The 25,000-nt window shown below is 43.8% G+C and overlaps 1 protein-coding gene across 1 annotated transcript in view; it reads right to left on the reverse strand.

Annotated features, from left to right (window-relative positions):
• LOC137414186 (prosaposin-like) overlaps positions 1 to 25,000 on the reverse strand; it is a 95,773-nt gene that overhangs the window by 9,957 nt on the left and 60,816 nt on the right. Inside the window, exons 8-12 of the mRNA XM_068099684.2 lie at positions 23,615 to 23,704; positions 23,401 to 23,431; positions 23,077 to 23,240; positions 20,566 to 20,646; positions 16,064 to 16,174 (exon numbers count right to left, since the gene is read on the reverse strand). Coding sequence (XP_067955785.2) covers positions 16,064 to 16,174; positions 20,566 to 20,646; positions 23,077 to 23,240; positions 23,401 to 23,431; positions 23,615 to 23,704 — 477 coding nt within the window. The remainder of the gene's footprint in view (positions 1 to 16,063; positions 16,175 to 20,565; positions 20,647 to 23,076; positions 23,241 to 23,400; positions 23,432 to 23,614; positions 23,705 to 25,000) is intronic.

Genomic DNA, 25,000 nt, shown 5'->3' on the forward strand with positions numbered 1-25,000 from the left:
TGGGTTTGCATGCCCCAGAGTTTCTGCCGGTGTGGGATGCTGGACGGAATCGATCCCGCAGGTGACTTCGGACCATCTGCCTGTCCTGCCTTGCAGTGGTGACTCTTGGCCTCCTTGATCTGATCGAGGTCTGTCATCTACAGAGTTGTGGAGGGTGTCTGTCCACCAGGGCCGATATTGTCTGGTGTGAACAGCCAAGGCGACGTGCCACCTCACGGTAGCTCAGTCCACCTGGCAGCATGCCCAGGGCACGCTGTGGTTGATCCCTTGACAATCGTGGCATGTTGTTTGAAATGCCCATTTTGCACTGGCCTTTTTGTAGCCAATATCAAGACATCACGTGCAGCTCATTAAAATCATCCCGCACCCCTTGGCTAAACACTGACAGTCAAAATGGCTGTTCAACAGCTGTGCTATGAAGTGACCATTGAAGGTTCAAGTGACCATCCGTGACCGTTACGTCTGACAGTGAGGACACTATTGTCCACAAATAAGTTCACACATTTACTACACGCAGTGTTATTGTTGATATTTAAAGGTTTCAAAGGTGGTAAGTTTCTTTTGCGTTTCAGTATACATATATATACATATATATACATATATAAACATATATATACATATATATACATATATATACATATATATACATATATATACATATATATACATATATATACATATATATACACATATATATACACATATATACACATATATACATATATATACACATATATACACACATATATACACATATATACATATATATACACATATATACATATATATATATATATATATATATATATATATATATATATATATATATATATATATATATATATATATATATATATATATAGTGGAACCTTGACTTACGAGTGCCCCAACTTACGAGTTTTTCGAGATACGAGCCGTCGCTCGGGCGGTTTATTGCTTTGAGATGCGAGCCGAGATCCGAGTTACAAGCTTTCGCCACCCGGTCACGTGGTTATCTTGCCGTGCAAGTACAGTATCTCTGTCGTATAGCGCTGCATTTTTGTTTTCGCATTTTGGTTATTTCGGAAAATTTCTTAGTTTTAACCATGGGGCCTAAGAAAGTGAGTGGCAAGTGCAGTGCTGAGAAGAAGAAGAGGATGATGTGCTTGGATATAAAACACGCAATCGTCGAAAAACATGAGCGAGGTGTCGAGGAGGAGGTATATAACAGCAGAGGAGAAGAGCATGCCAGGCCACAACTTGTGGATATAAAACACGCAATCGTCGTGTTTTATATAAAACTTGTGCTTGGATATAAAACACGCAATCGTCGAAAAACATGAGCGAGGTGCCGAGGAGGACGTATATAACGGCAGAGGAGAAGAGCATGCCAGGCCACAACTTGTTCAGAATGCCGGCGATAGCTCGCCTTCTCTTTGTGGAAAACACGGTACTGAGAAGAAGAAGAGGATGATGTGCTTGGATATAAAACACGCAATCGTCGAAAAACATGAGCGAGGTGTCGAGGAGGACGTATATAACGGCAGAGGAGAAGAGCATGCCAGGCCACAACTTGTGGATATAAAACACGCAATCGTCGTGTTTTATACTTGTGCTTGGATATAAAACACGCAATCGTCGAAAAACATGAGCGAGGTGCCGAGGAGGACGTATATAACGGCAGAGGAGAAGAGCATGCCAGGCCACAACTTGTTCAGAGTGCCGGCGATAGCTCGCCTTCTCTTTGTGGAAAACACGGTGAGATCCTTAACATCCAACAACTAATGGGACGCAAACGGGGCGCCCAGTTTAGCGGTACACCCATTGATGAATCACCCTGCCTGTGATTCACCCATGACAGGTTATAGCTGGGTCGGGATTCAAACCCAGGCTGGACAGTTTAGACTTTAGAGTCAAGTGTGCGTACCTCCAGTCCAGGCCATCCTGCCAACTTGTATGCTGCATACAGGTGAAATATAAAGCGCGAGATATTTTTATATATACTGTATATTTTTTTAAAAATTGGTGTGGTTTTTGGCGGGCTGGAACGCATTAATAGCATTTCAATGCATTTCAATGGGGAAATTTGATTTGAGATACGAGCAATTTGAGTTACGAGCTCGGTCACGGAACGAATTAAACTCGTAAGTCAAGGTTCCACTGTATATATATATATATATATATATATATATATATATATATATATATATATATATACAGTCATGTGAAAAAGTAAGTACACCCCATGTAAAGTTTTGACTTTTTCAACATACAGCTATTTGATCTTCATTTCAACAATATTTATAGAAAAAGGTGATATAACAAATATGAAACATTTACATTTTGTAGTCCATTGTATAATTTAAATAAACATAACTGCAAATTTCGCATGTGGAAAAAGTAAGTACACCCCAACATTTATCACTACTTCAAACACCTAAAATTAGAATCAGGTGCACCAGCTCAGGTGCAAATAATTAGACCATCGTTGGAGAGGATCTTGGAGGAACCTGCCTTATTTAAACCTCAGACATTTGTTTGGTTTGCTTTTCTTTTTTTCTTTTTTCTTTTTTTTTGTATACAAGATCGAGGCTCGTGAAAGAGCGAACATTAATCACACAGAAAGACAAACCGACACATAAAACATATAACATCAGGAGCGGTAGACAAGATGGGGAGAGAGGGGGAAGGACACAAACACAACATTTGAGAGCAGGGACCGAGAGACATGGAGACATCGAGAAATCTGAGAGAGGGCGAGGGCTTTGGGGGGGGGGGGGGCATGGGAAGGGGGCGGTGGGAGAGGTATAAAACATATGGACACTGCCAGGACTTCCAGGAAAGAAGTTGGAATTTCAAACAAGGTGGATCTGGGGTGAATTAGCGGGGGTAGAAAAGATCAAGGTTTTGGATGGGGGAAGATAAGAGATGGTGGTGAACAGCTGTTTTAAAGACCTGGAGGGAGGAGTGGGATTGAAGGGAGTGAGGGAGTTTGTTCCAGAGGCGGGAGAAAAGAGGAATGAAAGAGTGAAGGTGAGCAGAGAGCCGAGATTTCGGCAGTTTAACCATCAGAGGGTTGCTGGCAGATCTTGTGCGACCTGTAGGAATATTTGGGGGACAGAGCACAGAGAGAGCTGGGGGTGCAAGGCCGGGGAGGAGTCGGTAGAAGACAGAAACACCACCTACCTGCCTGCGGTGAGTGAGTGAAAGGCCCTCAGAGATAGCTTCATCGTGGGAGATTCCAATAATTCTGAAAGCTTTGGTTTCAACAGCGTGAAGCCGAGCTAGGTGTGAGGCAGGAGCACCGGCCCATAGGGGAGAACAGTATTCCATTGAGCTGCGGATGAAAGCCTTGTATGTGGTGAGGAGCTCAGGTGTGCCGAGGAAGGACTTCGCACGACGGAGGATGCCCAGTCGGCGACTGGCTTTGGAGGCCAGCTTGGAAATGTGGTTTTCCCAAGAAAGATCATGGCAGATAGTGAGACCCAAAAGCTTGAGCGACAGAACTTCTTGGAGAGGATTGTTGAGAAAGTAGATGGGGGGGTTGTCCAGTCGATCTTTTCGGAGAGACATAGTAAGAGTGTGAGATTTGTCAGGATTGAAAGACATGTTCCACTTGTTTGACCAGTCTGTGATTTTGTCCAAGTCTTCAGAGTGAGGATTTTGTCCAAGTCTTCAGATTTTGAGATTTTGAGATTTTGTCCAAGTCTTCAGAGAGTCTTTGTTGTTGAAGTGTGCGGCATCACCATGCCTAGATCAAAAGAGCTCTCTGAGGGCTTCAGAAAGAAGGTTATAGATGCCTACGAGTCTGGGAAGGGATTTAAAAAGATCTCCAAACAATTTGAAATCAATCATTCGACTGTCCGGAAGATCATCTACAAGTGGAGAAGATTCCAAACAACTGCCAACTTCTTCAGGCCAGGCCGCCCCAGCAAGTTCAGCCTGAGAGCAGACCGCAAGATGCTGAAAGAAGTCTCTAAGAACCCCAGAATGTCATCACGGGACCTACAGGTAGCTCTTGCCACAGTTGATGTCAAAGTGCACGAGTCTACCATTAGAAAGAGGCTGCACAAATTTGATCTACATGGGAGGATTGGGAGGTGTTCCCAAGAGGAAACCTTTGCTGTCCAGAAAAAACATCAGGGCAAGACTAAAGTTTGCCAATGAACACCTAGGCAAAGACCAGCACTTCTGGAACAATGTGCTCTGGACAGATGAGTCAAAGTTAGAGCTATTTGGCCACAGTACCAGAAGACATGTTTGGCAAAAACCAAAGACAGCATTTGACCAAAATAACCTCATACCAACTGTAAAGCATGGTGGTGGAAATATTATGGGTTGGGGCAGCATTTGCTGCATCAGGGCCTGGGCAGCTCACCATCATAGAATCCACTATGAATTCTTCATTGTACCAGAGGGTGCTTGAGGATAATGTGAGGCCATCTGTCGGAGAGTTGAAGCTCAACCGAAGGTGAACCTTGCAACATGACAATGTCGATGACCCTAAACATACCAGTAAATCCACCAAGGAATGGCTGAAAAGAAATAAATGGAGGGTTCTGGAATGGCCAAGTCAAAGCCCGGATCTAAATCCCATCGAGATGTTGTGGGGGGATTTGAAACGAGCTGTGCATGCAAGAAACCCCTCAAACATCGCACAGCTGAAAGAATTCTGCATGGAGGAGTGGGCAAAATTTCTCCCAGTCGATGTCAGAGACTGGTCCACAGTTATAAGAAATGCCTACTTGAAGTTGTTTCTGCCAAAGGGTCAATACCACTTATTAGAGCCAAGGGTGTACTTACTTTTTCCACATGCGAAATTTGCATTTATGTATTTTTAAATTATACAATGGACTACAAAATGTAAATCTTTCATGATATTTGTTATATTATATCACCTTTATCTATCAATATTGGTGAAAGGAAGATCAAATAGCTGTATGTTGAAATATGTTGAAAAAGTCAAAACTTTACATGGGGTGTACTTACTTTTTCACGTGACTATATATATTGTTGCTGTTTGAGAACCCTCACTTTTGTAAATAAATAATAACTCTTGTAAATATCCCATCATTTAATAAGGTTAAAGGTTGCACCCATAGTTAGGCCACAGCAACACGTAGGACACCATAGGACTTTCAGTTATTTCCTTAGTATGTGTTTCAGATAAGGCTGTGTTCCCAATAGTTGAATCTGCGTTGCATTAATTAAATAAGGTAGGCCCCATTCGCTTCTTTGCCAGCCGCTCTCTCCAAGCTACGCCAGCATGCGCCCCTACAGTCGGGGCTTGTCCCTCCCAATTCTATTACACGCCTCTGCTTGACCAGCAGCATTCGCTGCCTCGCTCCAAACGTCATTGAACACGCGGTCTAAGGCCGAGGAAAAAGGGGGCGGGACACGGCAACGAGGCGTGGCCCTGTCAACTCGCCGTCAAGGGTGGAGCCAGTGAGCCCTCGCCAACCAACCAGGGCTGAGGCGAGCTCGCTACCAGGCGTGGTTTCAAAGAGCGTGGATTGATATGTGAGCGCATAATATAAGCGCCAGCGCGAGCCTTTTTACAAGAGTGAACTGAGAGTCGACTCAGGGCTGAAACGGACTGCGCCACAGACTGCGCAGGGAACCATCGATGGTAACTAACTGCACCGGGGATTGCGTTGCATGAACTGTTTATTGAAGAACTGCGCCGAGAGAGCTCGTTGTTACGAACTGCCTGTTTGATACGGACCTTGTTTGATCGGGAGAGAGTGAGCGTTTGGCATGCTATACGTACGCCGCATTCCAGCCCCTCGCATATGTAAGGTCCGCTCGCGGTTAACGCCAACGACGCGCTGCCGGCCTGTTTCCATCACCGCCACGGCACAGGTCGGGACCGGCCGAGGAGCCTGGAACCATCTGTCTGGACCTTCCTCCCCTACCACTACAATTCCGTGCGAGTCTGTCTGTTTGTCCTGGGGTCGCGATAAGTTAAGACTGTATAGATAAGCTTGCCCTGTGTCCTTTTGTTTCTTCTTGTACATGCTTTCATTTCCTCTTTGGGTTTTTGTACATAATTAATAAACTCACTCTTTGTTCTTCCCTTACTCTGGTTTCCTCTTATTCGATCGTTCGCGTCCTTTCTTTCAATTGAGTACCTGTGGCACGATTTGGAAACCGCTCAGGATCGGGTTTAGTTTTATTGTTAACGGCTCGGATCGCGGATTGCTAACCACTCGGCAATATTCCATCTTATCCGTGGTTCGAGCGGGAGTTATTTCCCTGCTCGCGGTCGGGGTTAGTAAGTAGGTATTTGGGACTTCATTGACCAATCACCCTAGCTGATTCCGACCGGGAGGAGCGTCATAATTTCCAGGATTGGGGGACGGCCAGCTTAAAAGACAAGGGGATTAACCCCACCCCCCTTGATAAGGGGAGAGCCGACCCCCAAATCCACCACATTATATATACAGACTTGGCATTTAATATGGAATTTTTTTTTTTTCTTGACTTGGGTTTACTTTCTGAACTCAGTATATCAATCTGGTGAGTTTCTTTTACGCTTCGGTGATTTCTTTGTTAAAAGAACCATGTCACTGATCGTCTTTCGCAGCAAGAAGTCAATAACAGGATATCACAGGTGGCGTGACAAAATGTAAGGGCAGGTACATTTGACGATTGGCTTCACAATTGGGGATAAGGGTTGTTACGTTCTGTATTCGTGGAAAACAACTGCTGCACGTCTTCAAAAGTTATTGCCGCTTCCTCTGGAGATGGTCCGTCAACTCGACAATGCTGTTTGTCATGGAGTGGTGGCTTTACGAAATTCCGGTATGAAACAGTGTGCTATTGCTTGGCAGTATGGCATCACTCAAGGTCAGTTGTCAAAGATCCTGAAACAAAATGCTCAGAGGGGTGTCCCTACTCCACTCCAATACCGAGGCCAGGACGTCCCCGCAGAATCACAAGGAGAGATGATCGCCAGCTGCACCGGTTAGTCTGCAATGGCCGTACCAAGTCAGCTAATCGGCTTAGGGCTGAGTGGCAGCAACTGACAAATGTGCCTGTATCCAGAAGGCTAGTTAACCAACGACTGGTTCAAGCAGGCTGTGGTGCCAGGCGTCCCCTGAGAAAGCCACGCCTGACCAGACAACACAGCCAGCACCGATTGCAGTGGACCAGAGGGCACCGTCAATGGCAGCCAGGACACTGGAATCACGTGACCTTCAGTAACGAGTCTAGATTTCTGGTCTATCGTCAAGATGGCCGCGTCCGAGTGCGCAGACAAGTGCTTGAAGCCTACAACGAAGATTGTATAGTGCCAAGAGTCCAAGCTGGAGGTGGTGGAGTGACCGTTTGGGCTGCTTTTCATGCAGGGGGCAAAACTGACCTGGTTGTTCTGAATGGAAACCTGAACCAGTTCAAGTACAGGGCCATTCTGGAAGAAACATTGCTTCCATTTGCTCGTGCAGCCTTTCGAGGAAACGTGGTCTTCCAAGATGACAATGCACGGCCTCATCGTGCGCGCATGATCCAACACTTTCTTGTTGACCATGGTGTCGAGCATATGGATTGGCCTGCCATGTCCCCGGATATGAATCCGATAGAGAACTTGTGGGCAGAATTAACGTGTCAAATCGACAACTTGGTCCAGCAGCCTACCTCTGTGCATGAATTGCAGCAGGCTATTGTCACTACATGGCAAGCAATTCCGGTCCAAACCTTGGCAAATCTCGTGAACAGCATGCCTCGACGTGTACGTGCTCTCTTGAATGCTCGTGGGGGTGACACGAAGTACTGAACTGTAATTTTACTGTCCGTAATCCCAGTCATAATTTAACTTGTTTTTGTCAAAAACAAATTTGGCTCATGTGTAAAATAAAGAGATACTTCTGGAAAATGTACAGACGTTTAACACAGTACTGTCCATGAATTGAGTTCGGTATCAGTTCACATCACTTTCAAGGATCAATTTATTTGCTTCGAAATGTCAAATGTGGTTTTTGTTTCTTTTAAAGGTCACATTAACAAAATCTAGAATAATTTCAACATAATTCCCATGAACTTTTGGTTCGAAGTCATCTTGAAAAGTAAGTTCACCCCCACAAAAAAAATATTCCATATTAAATGCCAAGTCTGTATATATAAGCAAAGGCACCAGTCAATGACAGGGGTTCGTAGATGTGTCACTTGAAATGAGCAATTCCTTTGGAGTGTGCATTGATAGAAACGGAAATTCAGTGGAAATATTTAGTGAGCTCATGTCGTGATGTGTGTAGCTGGTAACCTCGACAACCTTGTTCCAATCTGTCAGCTGAGATTTCCAATCCATGCTTGTTGTACCTCAGAAGTACTGCTCGGGAGTGAAGGCGATTTTAGGGTTTAGACATGTTTGGAAAAAATGGTTTAGGCAAAATGAAAACTGATTTAGGCATGTTTTGGGCCTACCGCCTGACGGAAGATCACCAAAGTTGTTTCCATACCAACCGACCACCTCCAGGCACCTATCCCTTTCCACATTGCTTCTTCAGTTCCTGACCTTCCACCTCTCTCTATACACCCCTTCCACATTGCTACGTCACAGAAAGCTTTGCTTTCAGCAATTTCACACAGCATTTAATGCCAATTTCCCATTCGATGATCCATACATACCTCAGTAGTTTCAGTTTAACTTTTCAACATCAGTTTCGCTTTGATATATCAGTTTAGATATATCAGTTTCGATTTGTCATTGCAACTTGTGATGTGATGCGACGCGAATAGTGCACGGAAAAGGTCATCAAAACCAATTTTGTGAGGAAATCTTTTCAAATTCTCCAAGGGGTCTAGTGTTTTTAGGGTCATAAAGGGACAAAAGTGTTTAAAGAATCAAGGCTCTTGAAAGGGCCAAATGGGGTCTAAGGTGCCTAAGGTCAAAAGAGCAAAAGGGGTCAAAAGTGTCCAAATGGTCTTAGATTATTCAAAGCGTCTGAAAACTATCGAAGATGTACATGTCTCAAAAGGGTCGAAGGTGGTCCAAAGTGGTCTAAAAGGGTCGACAGGGATTTAAGGGGTGTAAAGGGTCAAAAGGGATCCAAGGAGTTCTAGAAGGGTCTAAAGGGGGTGTAAAGGGTCAAATGGGGTCTAAAGGGGTGAAATGTATAGAATATATATATATATATACACAGGGTGGGTGGAAAGTCCCTCCCTATTTTAAAGTAGGCTACTTATAATATATTATATAATATATATATTAACCCTATCTAATTATAGATAATTCTATCTATCATAATTTATAAGTACTTTAAAATAGGGAGCGACTTTCCACCCACCCTGTATATATATATATATATATATATATATATATATATACAGTATATATATATATATATATATATATATATATATATATATATATATATATATAGTAACGAATTTGAGAAGTGTAACGGTTTTGAAAAGTGTAACAATTTTGGAGGAAGTGTAACGAATGTGAAAAGTATGGTTTTGTTGTGTGTTACACCCTTGTAATGTAAATAATGGTCGCAGCCGTCCTCCTAGTTAATTCCATGAAACTTACACACAGGCCACGATATATCTTTTTAAATAGTTTATTTCCTTATTCTATGTAGGCTAAATATGTGTTTCCCACTAGATTGACTGCATTGCATCAAACGAAATAAGCGTAGGCCCCTCCGATGATCCATGGCAGCTCAAGTGCCAGGGATTCCCCCACTTGAGCTTTCACAGCAACCGGTTATTGCAGTACTGAACTGCTGTGCAACGTGACAGCGCAGTACCTGCAGCTGCTGACCGGTTTTCGCCATTTGCGGCCATTACGAACAAGGGGAGTGGCTAAAGAAGACGGGTCGCCCCCCTCGTCATAGGGGGGAGGAGTAAGGCGGCCCCGCTCATCCAACCCAGAACAAGGGGTTTGGCTAAGAGAGGGCGGAGCGGGAACCCCCAAGAAAGTGCACGAAGGTTCGGTGAGGAAACCAATATAAGTCGCCGCGGGACGCACTCCACCCTCTTGCTCCTCTTGCTCTTGCGTCCTCCAAGCTCTTGCGTTGACCCCATCCTCTTGCTTGCTGTCCCTCGTTGTTGCTGGGGAGAAGGAAGACGCCTGAACGAGCAGGTGTGTGCGAGCCATTGTGCGACCAGCTGCGCTGCAGCTAAGGGGGCAGCTAAGGGGCCGCAGGCCACGAAAAGGACGCGCCAGGCAGCAATCGACGCTGGACCCTCCATTGCCTCCCAAAAACAACCATCCATCCTCAAGCCATACCTGCCTGCAATATCCCCCGTGTAAGTGTGAACGTCGTCTGTCCTAATCGTTGTCCTGGGGTTAAGTAAATAGACTAGTATAAGCTAACGATGCACTGTGTGACTGCTTCTTCCATCCATTGCTTGTAAATAATTTTGATCGCTCCTTCTTTTTGCTTGTGTGTATAATAAATCCTGTTATTCCTCTGTACTCTGTCTTCTTCTCTCTTCCTTCTCGTTCGGTCGCTTTAGAGGTTTCCAAATTGAATATCTGTGGTGCGATCTGGTCAACGTTGGGGGAGTCGGGCCAATCGGGGATCCTGTAACGGTCGCGGTGGACCATCCGCTCGGCCCAAAGTAACATCTAAACCGCGTCCGTAACAATATATATATATATATATATATATATATATATATATATATATATATATATATATATATATATATATATACAGTGGAACCTTGACTTACCAGTGCACCAACTTACGAGTTTTCCGAGATACGAGCCGTCGCTCGGGCGGTTTATTGCTTTGAGATGCGAGCCGAGATCTGAGTTACGAGCTTACGCCACCCGCCACCAAGTGGGTTCCGGTCACGTGGTTATCTTGCCGTGCAAGCATCTCTGCCGTATATCGCTGCTGTTTTGTTTTCGCATTTTGGTTATTTTGGAGCTTACGCCACCAAGTGGGTTCCGGTCACGTGGTTATCTTGCCGTGCAAGCATCTCTGCCGTATATCGCTGCTGTTTTGTTTTCGCATTTTGGTTATTTTGGAGCTTACGCCACCAGGTGGGTTTTGGTCACGTGGTTATCTTGCCGTGCAAGCATCTCTGCCGTATATCGCTGCTGTTTTGTTTTCGCATTTTGCTTATTTTGGAGCTTACGCCACCAGGTGGGTTCTGGTCATGTGGTTATCTTGCCGTGCAAGCATCTCTGCCGTATATCGCTGCTGTTTTGTTTTCGCATTTTGGTTATTTTGGAGCTTACGCCACCAAGTGGGTTCCGGTCACGTGGTTATCTTGCCGTGCAAGCATCTCTGCCGTATATCGCTGCTGTTTTGTTTTCGCATTTTGGTTATTTTGGAGCTTACGCCACCAGGTGGGTTCTGGTCACGTGGTTATCTTGCCGTGCAAGCATCTCTGCCGTATATCGCTGCTGTTTTGTTTTCGCATTTTGCTTATTTTGGAGCTTACGCCACCAGGTGGGTTCTGGTCACGTGGTTATCTTGCCGTGCAAGCATCTCTGCCGTATATCGCTGCTGTTTTGTTTTCGCATTTTGGTTATTTTGGAGCTTACGCCACCAGGTGGGTTCTGGTCACGTGGTTATCTTGCCGTGCAAGCATCTCTGCCGTATATCGCTGCTGTTTTGTTTTCGCATTTTGGTTATTTTGGAAATTTTTCTTAGTTTTAACCATGGGTCCTAAGAAATTGAGTGCCAAGGGCAGTACTGAGAAGAAGAAGAGGATGATGTGCTTGGATATAAAACACGCAATCGTCGAAAAACATGAGCGAGGTGTGCGTGTTGTCGACTTGGTGAGGCGGATGTGAAGGCAGCTGAAGATTTTATTATAACTTTTGCCGAACTGATAGAAGCCAAACGATACATCCCCCAGCAAATCTTCAACTGTGACTAGACAGGGCTCTTCTGGAAAAAGATGCCGAGGAGGACGTATATAACGGCAGAGGAGAAGAGCATGCCAGGCCACAACTTGTTCAGAGTGCCGGCGATAGCTCGCCTTCTCTTTGTGGAAGACACGGTGAGATCCTCAACATCCAACAACTAATGGGACGCAAACGGGGCGCCCAGTTTAGCGGTACACACATTGATGAATCACCCTGCCTGTGAAACACCGACATGACAGGTTATAGCTGGGTCGGGATTCAAACCCAGGCTGGACAGTTTAGAGTCAAGTGTGCGTACCTCCAGTCCAGGCCATCCTGCCAACTTGTATGCTGCATACAGGTGAAATATAAAGCACGAGATATTTTTTATATATACTGTATATTTAAAAAAAAATTGGTGTGGTTTTTGGCGGGCTGGAACGGATTCATAGCATTTCAATGCATTTTAATGGGGAAATTTGATTTGAGAAACGAGCAAATTGAGTTACGAGCTCAGTCACAGAACGAATTAAACTCGTAAGTCAAGGTTCCACTGTATTTATATATATATATATACACACACACACACACACACACACACACACACACACACACACACACACACACACACACACACACACACACACACACACACACACACACACACACACACACACACACACACACACACACACACACACACACACACACACACACACACACACACCATTTAATATGGAATATTTTTTTGTGGGGGTGAACTTACTTTTCAAGATGTCTTAGAACCAAAAGTTCTTTGGAGTTATGTTGAAATTATTCTAGATTTTGTTAATGTGACCTTTAAAAGAAACAAAAACCACATTTGACATTTCAAAACAAATAAATTGATCCTTGAAAGTGATGTAAACTGATATCGAACTCAATTCATGGACAGTACTGTGTTAAACTTCTGTACGTTTTCCAGAAGTATCTGTTTATTTTGCACATTAGCCAAAAAATTTTTTAACAAAAACAAAAGTTAAATTACGACTGGGATTACGGACAGTAAAATTACAGTTCAGTACTTCGTGTAACCCCCACGAGCATTCAGGAGAGCACGTACATGTTGAGGCATGCTGTTCACGAGATTTGCCAAGGTTTGGACAGGAATTGCTTGCCATGCAGTGACAATAGCCTGCTGCAATTCACGCACAGAGGTCGGCTGCTGGTCCAAGTGGTCGATTTGACGCGTTCATTCTGCCCACAAGTTCTCTATCGGATTCATATCCAGGGACATGGCCACTCCATATGCTCAACACCACGGTCAGCAAGAAAGTGTTGGATCATGCGAGCACGATGAGGCCGTGCATTGTCATCTTGGAAGACAAAGTTTCCTCCAAAGGCTGCATGAGCAAATGGAAGCAATGTTTCTTCCAGAATGACCCTGTACTTGAACTGGTTCAGGTTTCCATTCAGAACAACCAGGTCAGTTTTGCCCCCTGCATGAAAAGCAGCCCAAACAGTCACCCCACCACCTCCAGCTTGGACTCTTGGCACTATACAATCTTCGCTGTGGGCTTCATGCACTTGTCTGTGCACCCGGACGCGGCCATCTTGACGATAGACCAGAAATCTAGACTCGTCACTGAAGATCACGTGATTCCAGTGTCCTGGCTGCCATTGACGGTGCTCTCTGGCCCACTGTAATCGGCGCTGGCGGTGTTGTCTGGTCAGTCGTGGCTTTCTCAGGGGACGCCTGGCACGATAGCCTGCTTGAACCAGTCGTTGGTTGACTAGCCTTCTGGATACAGGCACATTTGTCAGTTGCTGCCACTCAGCCCTAAGCCGATTAGCTGACTTGGTACGGCCATTGCTGACTAACCGGTGCAGCTGGCGATCATCCCTCCTTGTGGTTCTGCGGGGACGTCCTGGCCTCGGTATTGGAGTAGGGACACCCCTCTGAGCATTTCTTTTCAGGATCTTTGACACCTGACCTTGAGTGATGCCATACTGCCGAGCAATAGCACGCTGTTTCATGCCGTGATTTCATAAAGCCACCACTCCATGACAAACAGCATTGTCGAGTTGACGGACCATCTCCAGAGGAAGCGGCAATAACTTTTGTAGACGTGCAGCAGTTGTTTTCCACTAATACAGAACGCAACAACCCTTGTATACCCGACTGTGAAGCCAATCATCAAATGCACCTGTCCGTACATTTTGCCACGCCACCTGTGATATAATACTGTTTACTTCTTGCTGCGACAGACAGACATGGTTCTTTGAACTAAGAAATCACCAAAGTGTAAAAGAAACTCACCAGATTGATATACTGAGTTAAGAAAGTAAACCCAAGTCAAGGAAAAAAAAATATTCCATATTAAATGCCAAATCTGTATATATATATATATATATATATACACACACATATACAACAACAACAACAACATGCATTTTAAGGCCATTTTCCCTGCAAGAGCGGCGGTTAGCCTTGCGGTCCCAATGACAATCTTCTCCATCTTGCCCTATTTTCTGCATCTCTCCTTGTTAACCCCCTTGCCCGCATTTCTTCTTCCACCATCTTTAGCCAAGTCTTTCTCGGTCTTCCCCGTCCTCTACTTCCTTCTACATTCATTTCCATCACTCTTCTCAACCAGCTACTTTCATCTTTCCTCAACACATGACCAAACAATCTCAACCTGTTCCTCTTCACAACATCAATCACAGGCTCTATTCCCATCATTTTTCGCAATTCATCATTTGTCTTCCGCTCTCTCAACGATACTCTGCACATCCATCGAACCATTCGCATTTCCACCCTTTCCAACCTTCGTTGCTGCTCTACGTTCATTACCCATGTCTCGCTCCCATAAATCATAACACTTCACACATGCAGCATACACCTTTCCCTTCAGCTTCAACGACTCCCCTCCTTATCAGCACGCCACTCAGTTACCGAACCTTTTTCCATGCACATCTCCCTCTAGCAACCGTTGCCGAGTCTGATCCACCTTCTCCATTCAGCATGTCTCCGAGGTAGCAAAATGTTTTCACACCTTCCAGCTTCATGCCGTCTCCAAGATCCAACTCAACATTTCCTTCATCTGCAGCTCCCTCTGTGCACACCTTACATTTGAATGTAGCTGCCACACTGGTTAATGACCCTCTCAGACCACTACATTTTTGATGAACCCACTCAGCGCACATTGTACATTGAATGGAGTTCACTCCGATAGTCCGACACCCTTCCTGCACACAGCACAGGACCACTTCCCAGTTCTTTCCACCTGACCACATGCTTTACCACTTACCATCACCTTCGTCTTTCCGATATTCACCTTCAGACCTTTTGTCTCCATACATTCCTTCCACTTGTTCATCTTTTCCTTCAGTCCATCCATACTTTCCGCAATCGACACCAGATCATCAACTCCCACGGTAAACCCTCCTTTACGTTCTGAGCCAGCACCTCCATCACAGCTACAAATAGTAGTGGACTTAGTACCGACCCCTGATGCACTCCCACCTTCACCTCAAACTCACCACTGTTCCCATCCTTCGTCCTTACAGCTGTGCGCGCTCTTTTGTACATTGCAATCACTACTCTGATCAACCATTCCTCCACTCCTAACTTCCTCATTGCCCATGTCAATACTTTGCGTGGAACCCTATCGAATGCTTTCTTCAGATCAACAAACCCAAGAAACAACTTCTTCCTCTTCTCCATGTACTTCTCCTGCAACTGCCTCAATAAAAAGCGCGTCTGTCATTCCTTTTCCTGGCATAAATCCAAACTGCATTTCGTCAATCTTCACTTTCTTCCTTATCCTCCTCTCCAACACCCTTTCCAATACCTTCATTCCATGCTCCAATAACTTTATCGCTCGATACGAGCCACAGTCCAGAGGGTCACGTTTCCCTTTTGGATAGAGGGACGAGGGTACTCAGGTCCCAATCCACTGGAATGCGGCCTTCTTTCACCGCCAGATTAGAGACATTATATATACAGATATGACGAGTACATTTTAATTTTAACGTTCATCTTATTTCTAGTCATGTAATCTGCACTACCGATTATACAAAATAAGTTTTTGTATCGTCGGTTCAAGTCGTAACTGAAAATAAAAGCAATTTTATTAATGGTTAAAAAAAAACATCAAAGGGGAAAATGACCAGGAACAATGCAAAATATATCATTGTACAACTAACGAACAAGGACCTATCCCAATCATGAAAATAGCAAGGAGAAAGTTAGGAAGGCATGGGGGATAAGGGGTACGGTGGAATACTCACATCACACTGCTTAGCGTTCTCATGACTGAGGCACCAGAAACCAGGACCCCAAGTACACTGTACTTCACCAACCAGGGAGTGCTTCTTCGCCGACTGACACAGGCCCAACACCTGGGTTATTGAACGGAAAATAGAAATGCTAGCTCTTCATGAAGAACATCAAACTGCTGTCCCGTCTGCTGGCATTAGTTGGTGAATGTTAGCGATCCCGAGTGTCCTTTGCGAAGAACAATCAAGCTATCGCTGGCACCATGAACAAATTATAAACTCCTCAAATCTGCAGGGGCACTGCATCAGTGGCATGGTTGCACCCCTGGCAAATGATGCTACCCACAGTGGGATGCCATACGCAAAAGGACAAGCTCTCTGTGTGGATCAAAGGAAGAGAAGTGAAGGAAGATACCTCTAAACGATGGAAAAAATTAATTTGACAGATTTGTTTTTTATCAGGAAGCAATAGAAAATAGTGCCACTCAAGTGTATGATTACCTTTTGCAGACAAATATATGAATACTCCAAATAACACGTGTTCAATGGGAATTTGATTAGTACGAAACTGCCTTTCAGGGGACCAAGACTCATGTAAACACGTCCGATGGCATGCAGATGTTAAACAACCCGTTATTTCTTTCAGATAAGACGAGTATTTGGCATGGGGGTGGCGTACTTTGAATGTTCCTATTTTCTTGTTTGTTTGGATGATCTCAGCCAGCCTTTGTGCTCGGAAGCTGAAAATTGGCCACAATAGTGAACACGTGCTTTGGCAAACACTATTTTTTTATTATTGGATTAATCAATTAATCATTATCAATTAATGAATTAATTATTCTCTCTCTCATCTGGCCAATATCTCAGGCACCTGATATTTGGACACGAAAATGGCTAGAAAGGGTATTTTTGATTTATTGATTAATCAAATAATTGATTTTATTTTTTTTGATTAATTGCTTTTCAAAACGTTAGATGCAGATGAAGCACTGGTGGTTTAGGAATACCATTAGCCAATTGATCAATTATTTTATGATCATCTATATTAATTACGCAATTAATCAATGACATTGTGCACCACTCTCTCCCAATTCCCTCCATGGAGGATATGTTATTTATTTATTTGGCATGGGGGAATTTTGAATGTGGCTTTTTCTTGTGTGTACCAAGTCGAGGCTCGGATAAGAGCCAACACATACAACATATAATAAAGAGCGGGAGACAGAGGGAAGCAGAACGACAACAGAAAACATGAAAAGGGACATCAGGAGATCTGTTGAAGGGGGAGGCCTGGGGCAAGGTGCTCAGGATAAACAAGATGGACACAAGGACTTTCAGGAAAGAATTTGAAGGAAGTAGATTTGAAGCGGATTAACGGGGGTGGAAAGGATCAAGGTTTTGGATTGGGGAAGATAAGAGATGGTGGTGAACAGCTGTTTTGAAGACCTGGAGGGAGGAGTGGGATTGAAGAGTGTGGGAGTTTGTTTCAGAGGTGGGAAAAAAGAGGAATGAAAGAGTGAAGGTGAGCAGAGAGTCTTTATTTTGGCAGTTTCACAAGAAGAGGGTTGCTGGCAGTTCTTGCGCAAGAATATTTGGCAGACAGAGCACAGCCAGAGCTCTACTTGTTTTGATTTTATAAGTGTAACAATTTAGTATTACTTAAGAAACTAATTATTTACTAATTAATTATTTACTAATTAATTTAGAAACTAATTAATTCATGTAAAATGTACATGGTTGATAAAGTGTGAAGATCATGATTACTGACGCATTGTAGCACTTGCCAAATTTTTTAGCCGCTTTTCTCAAATGGCAATTGCCTTTCCAACCCCCCCCCCCCCCCCCCCCCCATACAAGATCGAGGCTCGTGTAAGAGCCAACATTAATGACAAAAAACAAACGGACACGACGAAATAAAGAGCGGGAGACAAGAAGGGAAGAGATGGGGAAATCACACATGTACAACATTTGAGAGCAGGGACATCAGGAGATCTGCAAGAGGGAGAGGGCTTGAGGGGAGGAGGCATGGGAAGGGGGGTGGGGGAGGTAAAAAAAAAAAAAAACATTGACACTGCTAGGACTTCCAGAAAAGTGGATCTGGGGTGAATTAACAGGGGTAGAAAAGATCAAGGTTTTGAATGGGGGAAGATAAGAGATGGTGGTGAACAGCTGTTTTAAAGACCTGGAGGGATGAGTGGGATTGAAGAGAGTGAGGGAGTTTGTTCCAGAGGCGGGAGAAAAAAAAGGAATGAAAGGGTGAAAGTGAGCGGAGAGTCTTGATATTGGCAGTTTCACCAGAAGAGGGTTGCATGCAGATCTTGTGCGACCTATAGGAGTATTTGGGGGACAGAGCACAGACAGAGCTGGGGGAGGGGGTGGGCTCGGCCAGAGAGGAGGCGGTAGAAGACAGAAAGACCACCAACCTGCCTGCGGTGAGTGAGTGAAAGGCCCTCAGAGTTAGCTTCATCGTGGGAGATTCCAATGATTCTGAAAGCTTTGATTTCAACAGCATGAAGCCAAGCTAGGTGTGAGGCAGGAGCACCAGCCCAGAGGGGAGAGCAGAATTCCATTGAGCTGCGGAAGAAAGCCTTGTATGTGGTGAGGAGCTCAGGTGTGCCAAGGAAGGACTTCGCACGACGGAGAATGCCTAGGTGACTGGCTTTGGAGGCCAGCTTGGAAATGTGTTCTTCCCAGGAAAGATCATGGCAGACTGTGAGACCCAAGAGGTTGAGTGACAGAACTTCTTTGAGAGGATTGTTGAGAAAGTATATGGAGGGTTGTCCAGACGGTATTTTCGAAGAAACATAGTGAGAGTGTGAGATTTGTCAGGATTGAAAGACATGTTCCATTTGTTTGACCAGTCTATGATTTTGTCCAGGTCTGCAGAGAGTGAGGAGGCTGCAGACTGCCGATGTGAGGGATGAGGTATGGAGCAGCAGAGTGTGGAGTCATCAGCAAAGAGATAGAGAGGATTTTCCAGAGTCGTAGAGATCATTGATGAAGACCAGAAATAGCACAGGGCCCAGAACACTGCTTTGGGGAACTCCAGCCTGAACAGGAAGGGGAGGTGAGAGAATTCCATTCAGGGCCACACGTTGATTACGACCAGAGAGGAAGTCCGCAAGCCATGCGTGGAGATTTCCATGGATACCATAGGAGGAGATTTTGGAGAGCAGAGCGGGGGTGCCAGACCACATTGAAGGCACGTGCTATGTCAAGGGAGACAGCTCTAATTTCCTGTTTGAAATTGAGGACCTCCATTTTCGCCATAATGGTACAATTGTAACTATAAATGTGTTGTCCACCAACTTTAAAAGTCAGAAAATCTGTTTGTGATAATATTTATAAGACAAAACCCAAAAAATACTTCAAATTACTCCAATTATTTCAACCTTGTCGGGTCAGCCAAGGGAAAGTTTTGGTACCGGTGTTTCACAGTCCAGCTAGGGAGGCCTGACAAATCCACTGAAACCGATTTTGGCAGGAATTTGGAACTTGGTCAGGGTGCCGACAATAACTAAATTGCCCTCCATGAAGGACACGACTTCCACTAGCTACTGCCAGCAGTTGGTACACCCAGTAAAACAATAAGACAATAAAACAATAAAACAATAAAACAAAGGATAAGAAGAATAACAAAACTGATAAAACTACAAGAAATTGGTGCAAAAAAACAAAATTGGTTGAATTTAAACGAAATAGTTCCAAGCTCGTAAATAATCTATACAACGTGGCCAAGCCACACAATAGTTAAATACGATACAGGAAACAGTGAGCATAAACCTTTCCATAATATTTGATGCTAAAAAGGGGGATAAATTAAATGATCATATTAAACAAGACTGAATTATGATCAACCTTCAACCCCCGGGGGATATTCATAAATCAACTTTGCACTCCCACGTCCCCCTCATACATTGATGCCTTCTCTTTTTCTTCAAAGATGGAAAGCAGGGCGTTCACTAAATGTAAATACCATGGTTGTTTCTATTTTCCATGTCAATCTTTTGTGGAGAAGAAACATAAGGTGGTTTGACTCACCAGCATTATTACCACCACCACCACCACCACCAAAGCCAAAGCCTGGTGTTGGCTTAACAGTTAAGGTGGGTGGCTTAAGATCTTAGGGTCATGACTTCAAGCCCCTATCAGGCAGTTGACTCAGCCTGTCATCCTTCAGAGTATGGCAAAATGAGTACGAGCATGCTGGTAACAGGGGCCTTGCATCAGTGGTACACCCACACCCCCAGAAAATGTTGCAGCCAAACAGCCATAGGTTGCATACAAATAAATAAACCACCTCTACCACTGGCCTCAATAGAGATTGAATGTTTCACCACTCAAGGATGTGCCCTCCACCCCAAAACCACTGATCACGTATTACTCCGATAATGGCAATTCCAGCACCAGAATATCACTTGGTGCACTCTTCATATCAGCACACAATCCAGTTACTCAAAATGCATGGCATATTGGCATATTGAGGACACAATCACTCGAACTCCATGACGTACCGAGCATACATAATCAGGATCAAGGCTCTGCATCAACAGCTGGACCAGCATATCTTCATACTCATCCACAAGTGCATCACACTGCAGAAAATAGGGAAAATAAATAAATAAAAGTCAATTCAAGAATGATAAAAAAACCTTTAAAGAGTAGAAAACCAATTTGAATATTCATTTATATGGACATTGAATGAATGAATGATTGTTTTAAGGCCATTTTTCCCCACTAGAGCGGGGGTTAGCCTTGCGGGTCCCATGACAATCATGGATCCCTGTTTGAGGAAATGTTTTTATGGCCGGATGCCCTTCCTGGCGCCAACCCTTGGTCGCCTCTTAACGATGCACAGGGATACGGTGTACCTATTCTAAACCGGGGTACACACCGGGATCATTCATGCCAGCAAGCTGGTACTCAATTTGCCGACCTCGGAAGGATGATAGGCTGAGTCAACCCCCCTGGTGTTAATTTAGCGATCGACCGGGATTCGAACCCAGGATCCTAGGATCCAAAGCCGGCACCCTAACCGCTAAGCCAACACCAGGACATTACATAGAAAAAAAAAGAAGAAGAAGAAAGAACCGCCTTTAGATGCCATTTTTCCCCACAGAGCAGGGGTTGGCCTTTTTATGGGCACCGTGGTCCCCTTTTTGAAGCAATGTTTTACGGCCGGATGCCCTTCCTGCCACCAACCCTGTTAGTCGCCTTTTGCGACACAGGGAATTACCAGTTAGCTGGTACTCAATTTTCTGACCTCATAAGGATGACAGGCCGAGTCAACCCCACGGCATTAATTCAGCGTTCGCCCGGGATCCTAGGATCCCAAGCCGGCACCCTGACTGCTAAGCCAACACCAGGCTATATACATGGACATTATATGCTGGTAAAATAATTTTAATGAGCTGGTGGCTTTGCCACACTGACAAATAGGCAATAGTTTTTGCTGTGGTACTACATTCAAACATTTTGGTATCAGAGAAATAGAGCACAGTAGCATCAAGCTAGCTCAAGCATTACCTTCAGCAATAAGCACCATCGGACTTCCGGGTCCTTGAGATTCGGTCGTGCCGATTTCCTCAAAGATAAGTTCGCCTGGTCGTTTTGTCAAGTTTTTGCTGTTTATTTTGCTGTCTGTTTACTGCGTGCTTCTAGTTCAGCTTTGTTTTAAAATTTATGCCAATTTGTGAGTATTCGTCGGACCTTTCATACCAGTTATTTGATGCCTACCCGATCGTTTTTATTTGTCGTCTCTACTACCTTTAGTTTACACACACACACACACACACACACACACACACACACACACACACACACACACACACACACACACACACACACACACACACACACACACACACACACACACACACACACACACACACACACACACACACGCCCCCTACTGGTGTTGTGCTTCCCCCCTCACACCCTCTTGTCTCCCGCTCATGTGTTCTCTCTTATACAAGCCTGGACACAAAAAAAAGGCTGTAAGCACCTGTCCAACATCAGATAAGTCCCAAAATTCTGCTGTAATGAGCAACACCTATTTATAAACATCACATTTAGTTCTACAGGTTTTTTTTATGCCTCCGCCGATGAAGTCGCCGGAGGCATTATGTTTTCAGGTTCTCCGTCCGTCCGATAGGTTTTCGTGGCAGCGATAACTTGAGAACGGCTGAAGGGATCTTAGGCAAATTTGGGACAGGTATGTATAATGAGGTAAAGAAGAACCGATTCGATTTTAGGGTCACGAGGTCAAAGGGCAAAGGTCAGAGATCATGTTAGGTAAACATACTGATACCACGATAACTTCTGAACCAGTGATGGGATTCTGACCAAATTTGGTAAACTTATGTAGAATGATGCAACGATGAACTGATTATTTTGAGGTCAAGAGGTCAAAGGTTAAAATCTGTAATAGGTCTATAACTTAACAGCTGAAGTGATCCCATTCAAACTTGGTACAGGTATGTATAATGTTGCAAAGATCAAGTGATTAGATTTTGGGGTCATAGGTCAAAGTCTGCAATAGGTCTATAACTTGAGAATGGCTGAAGTGATTCAATTCAAATTTGGTACAGGTATGTATTATGATGTAAAGATTTAATGATTAGAATTTGGGGTCAAGAGGTCATAGGTCAGGTAAAAATGTGCTAACATGGGCACATCTGAATGGATTTAAATCAAATTTGATACAAGTATTATAATGATGTAATAATGTGGGCGAAGGTATATCAGGCAACGTCGTGACGTCGAAGAGTACCGTTCTAGTTTATTTTAATAACCGATTCTTCACCATTGAATGACAGGGCCAAAAACGATATAGAGCTCATTTTAAAAGGTTGTGGACGAGTTGGTTAGGTAACAAGAACAAGTCGATCAGATTTTGTTTCAGGTCGGGCTCCAGATCCAGCCTATCATTGGGGTACACAATGTCAACTGTTCAGCCTGGTGGAGGCATGCACTATACAGTGTGTCATAGTTGTTCTTGTTTACCATTTAATGGTATGCATTACCTCCTGCATGTAGGCTTCAGGAAGATATCCGCAGACCTTCAACAGGGCTTCCTTGATTTCAGCTTCTGTGGCATTATTTTCCAAAATGGACTCAAGTTTCTTTACCACAAACGTGCAAATATCACATGAAGGGAGACCTTTCACAGTGACGTCAGAATGAGGAGCTGGGAAATAGATCAATATATAGACAAAATAAAGTTATCAGCATAAATCAAAATGACGAACTATTAATGAAAAAATTAAAATGACAAATGCCTAACTACACATGAAACAACTGAACGAACAGCCCACACACCTCCCCCCCCCCCCCCCCCCCAACAATACCTTGTTTTACAAGTGGCACCAAAGGAATGCCCTAAGAACAAGAAATGATAAAGTTGGAGCAGGTAAAATCAAACTTCACTTATTTTATAAATAAAAAAAAAATAAAAAAAAAAAAAATCCATTCTTATAGATACTCAATATAAAACAATCATACTCCAGCCAATAACAAGCAAGGACTTTATATATATATATATATATTTGTACAAAGACTTACCACAGGCTTAGCAGCAGTTAAAGACATCATAGGCACAGCACCTGATACACCACTGCAGAACCCACCCATTTGGCAGAGGTGACTTGGAGGCTACAAGAAAAATGATGCACCTCAGTCAACGGATGCATGACAAACTAAATATATGACAAACAATTAAACAATTGAAGCAGATTATGCTTTTTAATATTTTTAAGCTGCAGAGGAAAACAAACAAGTAACCAAGAAAGATGTCATGCAGAGCACGATAGTTGTGAAATCCATGAAAAAAATTAAGTTTGACCTTAAAAATAAGTGGCAGTTGAAATAATAAATTACTTGCAGAAGCTTATATTTCGACAAAGAATGGGAAAACATATACTAGGCAAACTTGTGTTTCTCCTTGTACCGGTTTAAAAACAAAGCAATGGTACAGAGCCACAGTCACACAAGGGACAGGATTGCTTTGATGAGCACGTGTTGCCATCAAGTTGTCCATTCGGGGTTCTAACTGTGATGTGATCAAACTTTTAAAATGCCATTTTATGTCAATGCCAGCAAGAAATGATGCATCACAAAATAAGTCATCAAATGGGAATGCAAAGCCGGCTGTCCTACCTGTATACAGCAAGGACAAAACAAAGGGTCTCAACGAATCGCTTGGTTTTAAACAATATGCTGTACTGATGAGCTCGAATAAAGGCGAAACATGTCTGCAGTGAGCAATTCTCTCTCCTTGTGGCATTTTGAAAGGCTCGAGTCCCTTAGGGGTCTAAGTATGGTGCAATGTGAAGATGACTTCATGGTGTTGCTGGTGGTTGGAGAACAGATTCCACAATATAATAATAATAAAAGGCAGTGTGTGTGTCTCCTCCATAACTCTAAAACCATGAAACCTAGCAGCCCCAAACTTTGCATGCATGCCAAGGGAACTTCAAGGTATTGCACGAATGCAAACTGGGTGTTTCGGTGTGTTTTTGAAAATAATTTACGCTACCAGGCTTACGCTTGGTCAGCCTGCATTCAGGTCGCTCTACTTGGGGTCTTAATTCTGCCATTTTGTCCACTCAACTCAAGTATGCCTTGCCTCAGAGCAGGTCAGTTTCTGTACCATACAGCTTCATATATACGAATGGTAATATAGCTGATCTTCATACCTATGAATCACTGTATACGTCACAAAGCTTTTAAACGCCAATGTTCATGCCTTTAATTTCTGCAAAGATGGAGAATAATCTGTTCACCACAAACCAAATTTCAAAATTTTAACTTTGGAATTCACCTCAGTAGCACTTCCGACTATTAAAAAGTGTTCATCTGTCTAAATCGGACATTGTGGGATACTTCAGGGATCTCAGCATTAGTGTGGGAGCGCTCAAGCAACTTGGTAATGGAACACCGCACTAGATA

This window comes from Myxine glutinosa, chromosome 8 (genome assembly GCF_964187855.1).
Source record: "Myxine glutinosa chromosome 8, kmMyxGlut1.1, whole genome shotgun sequence".
In the NCBI taxonomy this organism is placed as follows: domain Eukaryota; kingdom Metazoa; phylum Chordata; class Myxini; order Myxiniformes; family Myxinidae; genus Myxine; species Myxine glutinosa.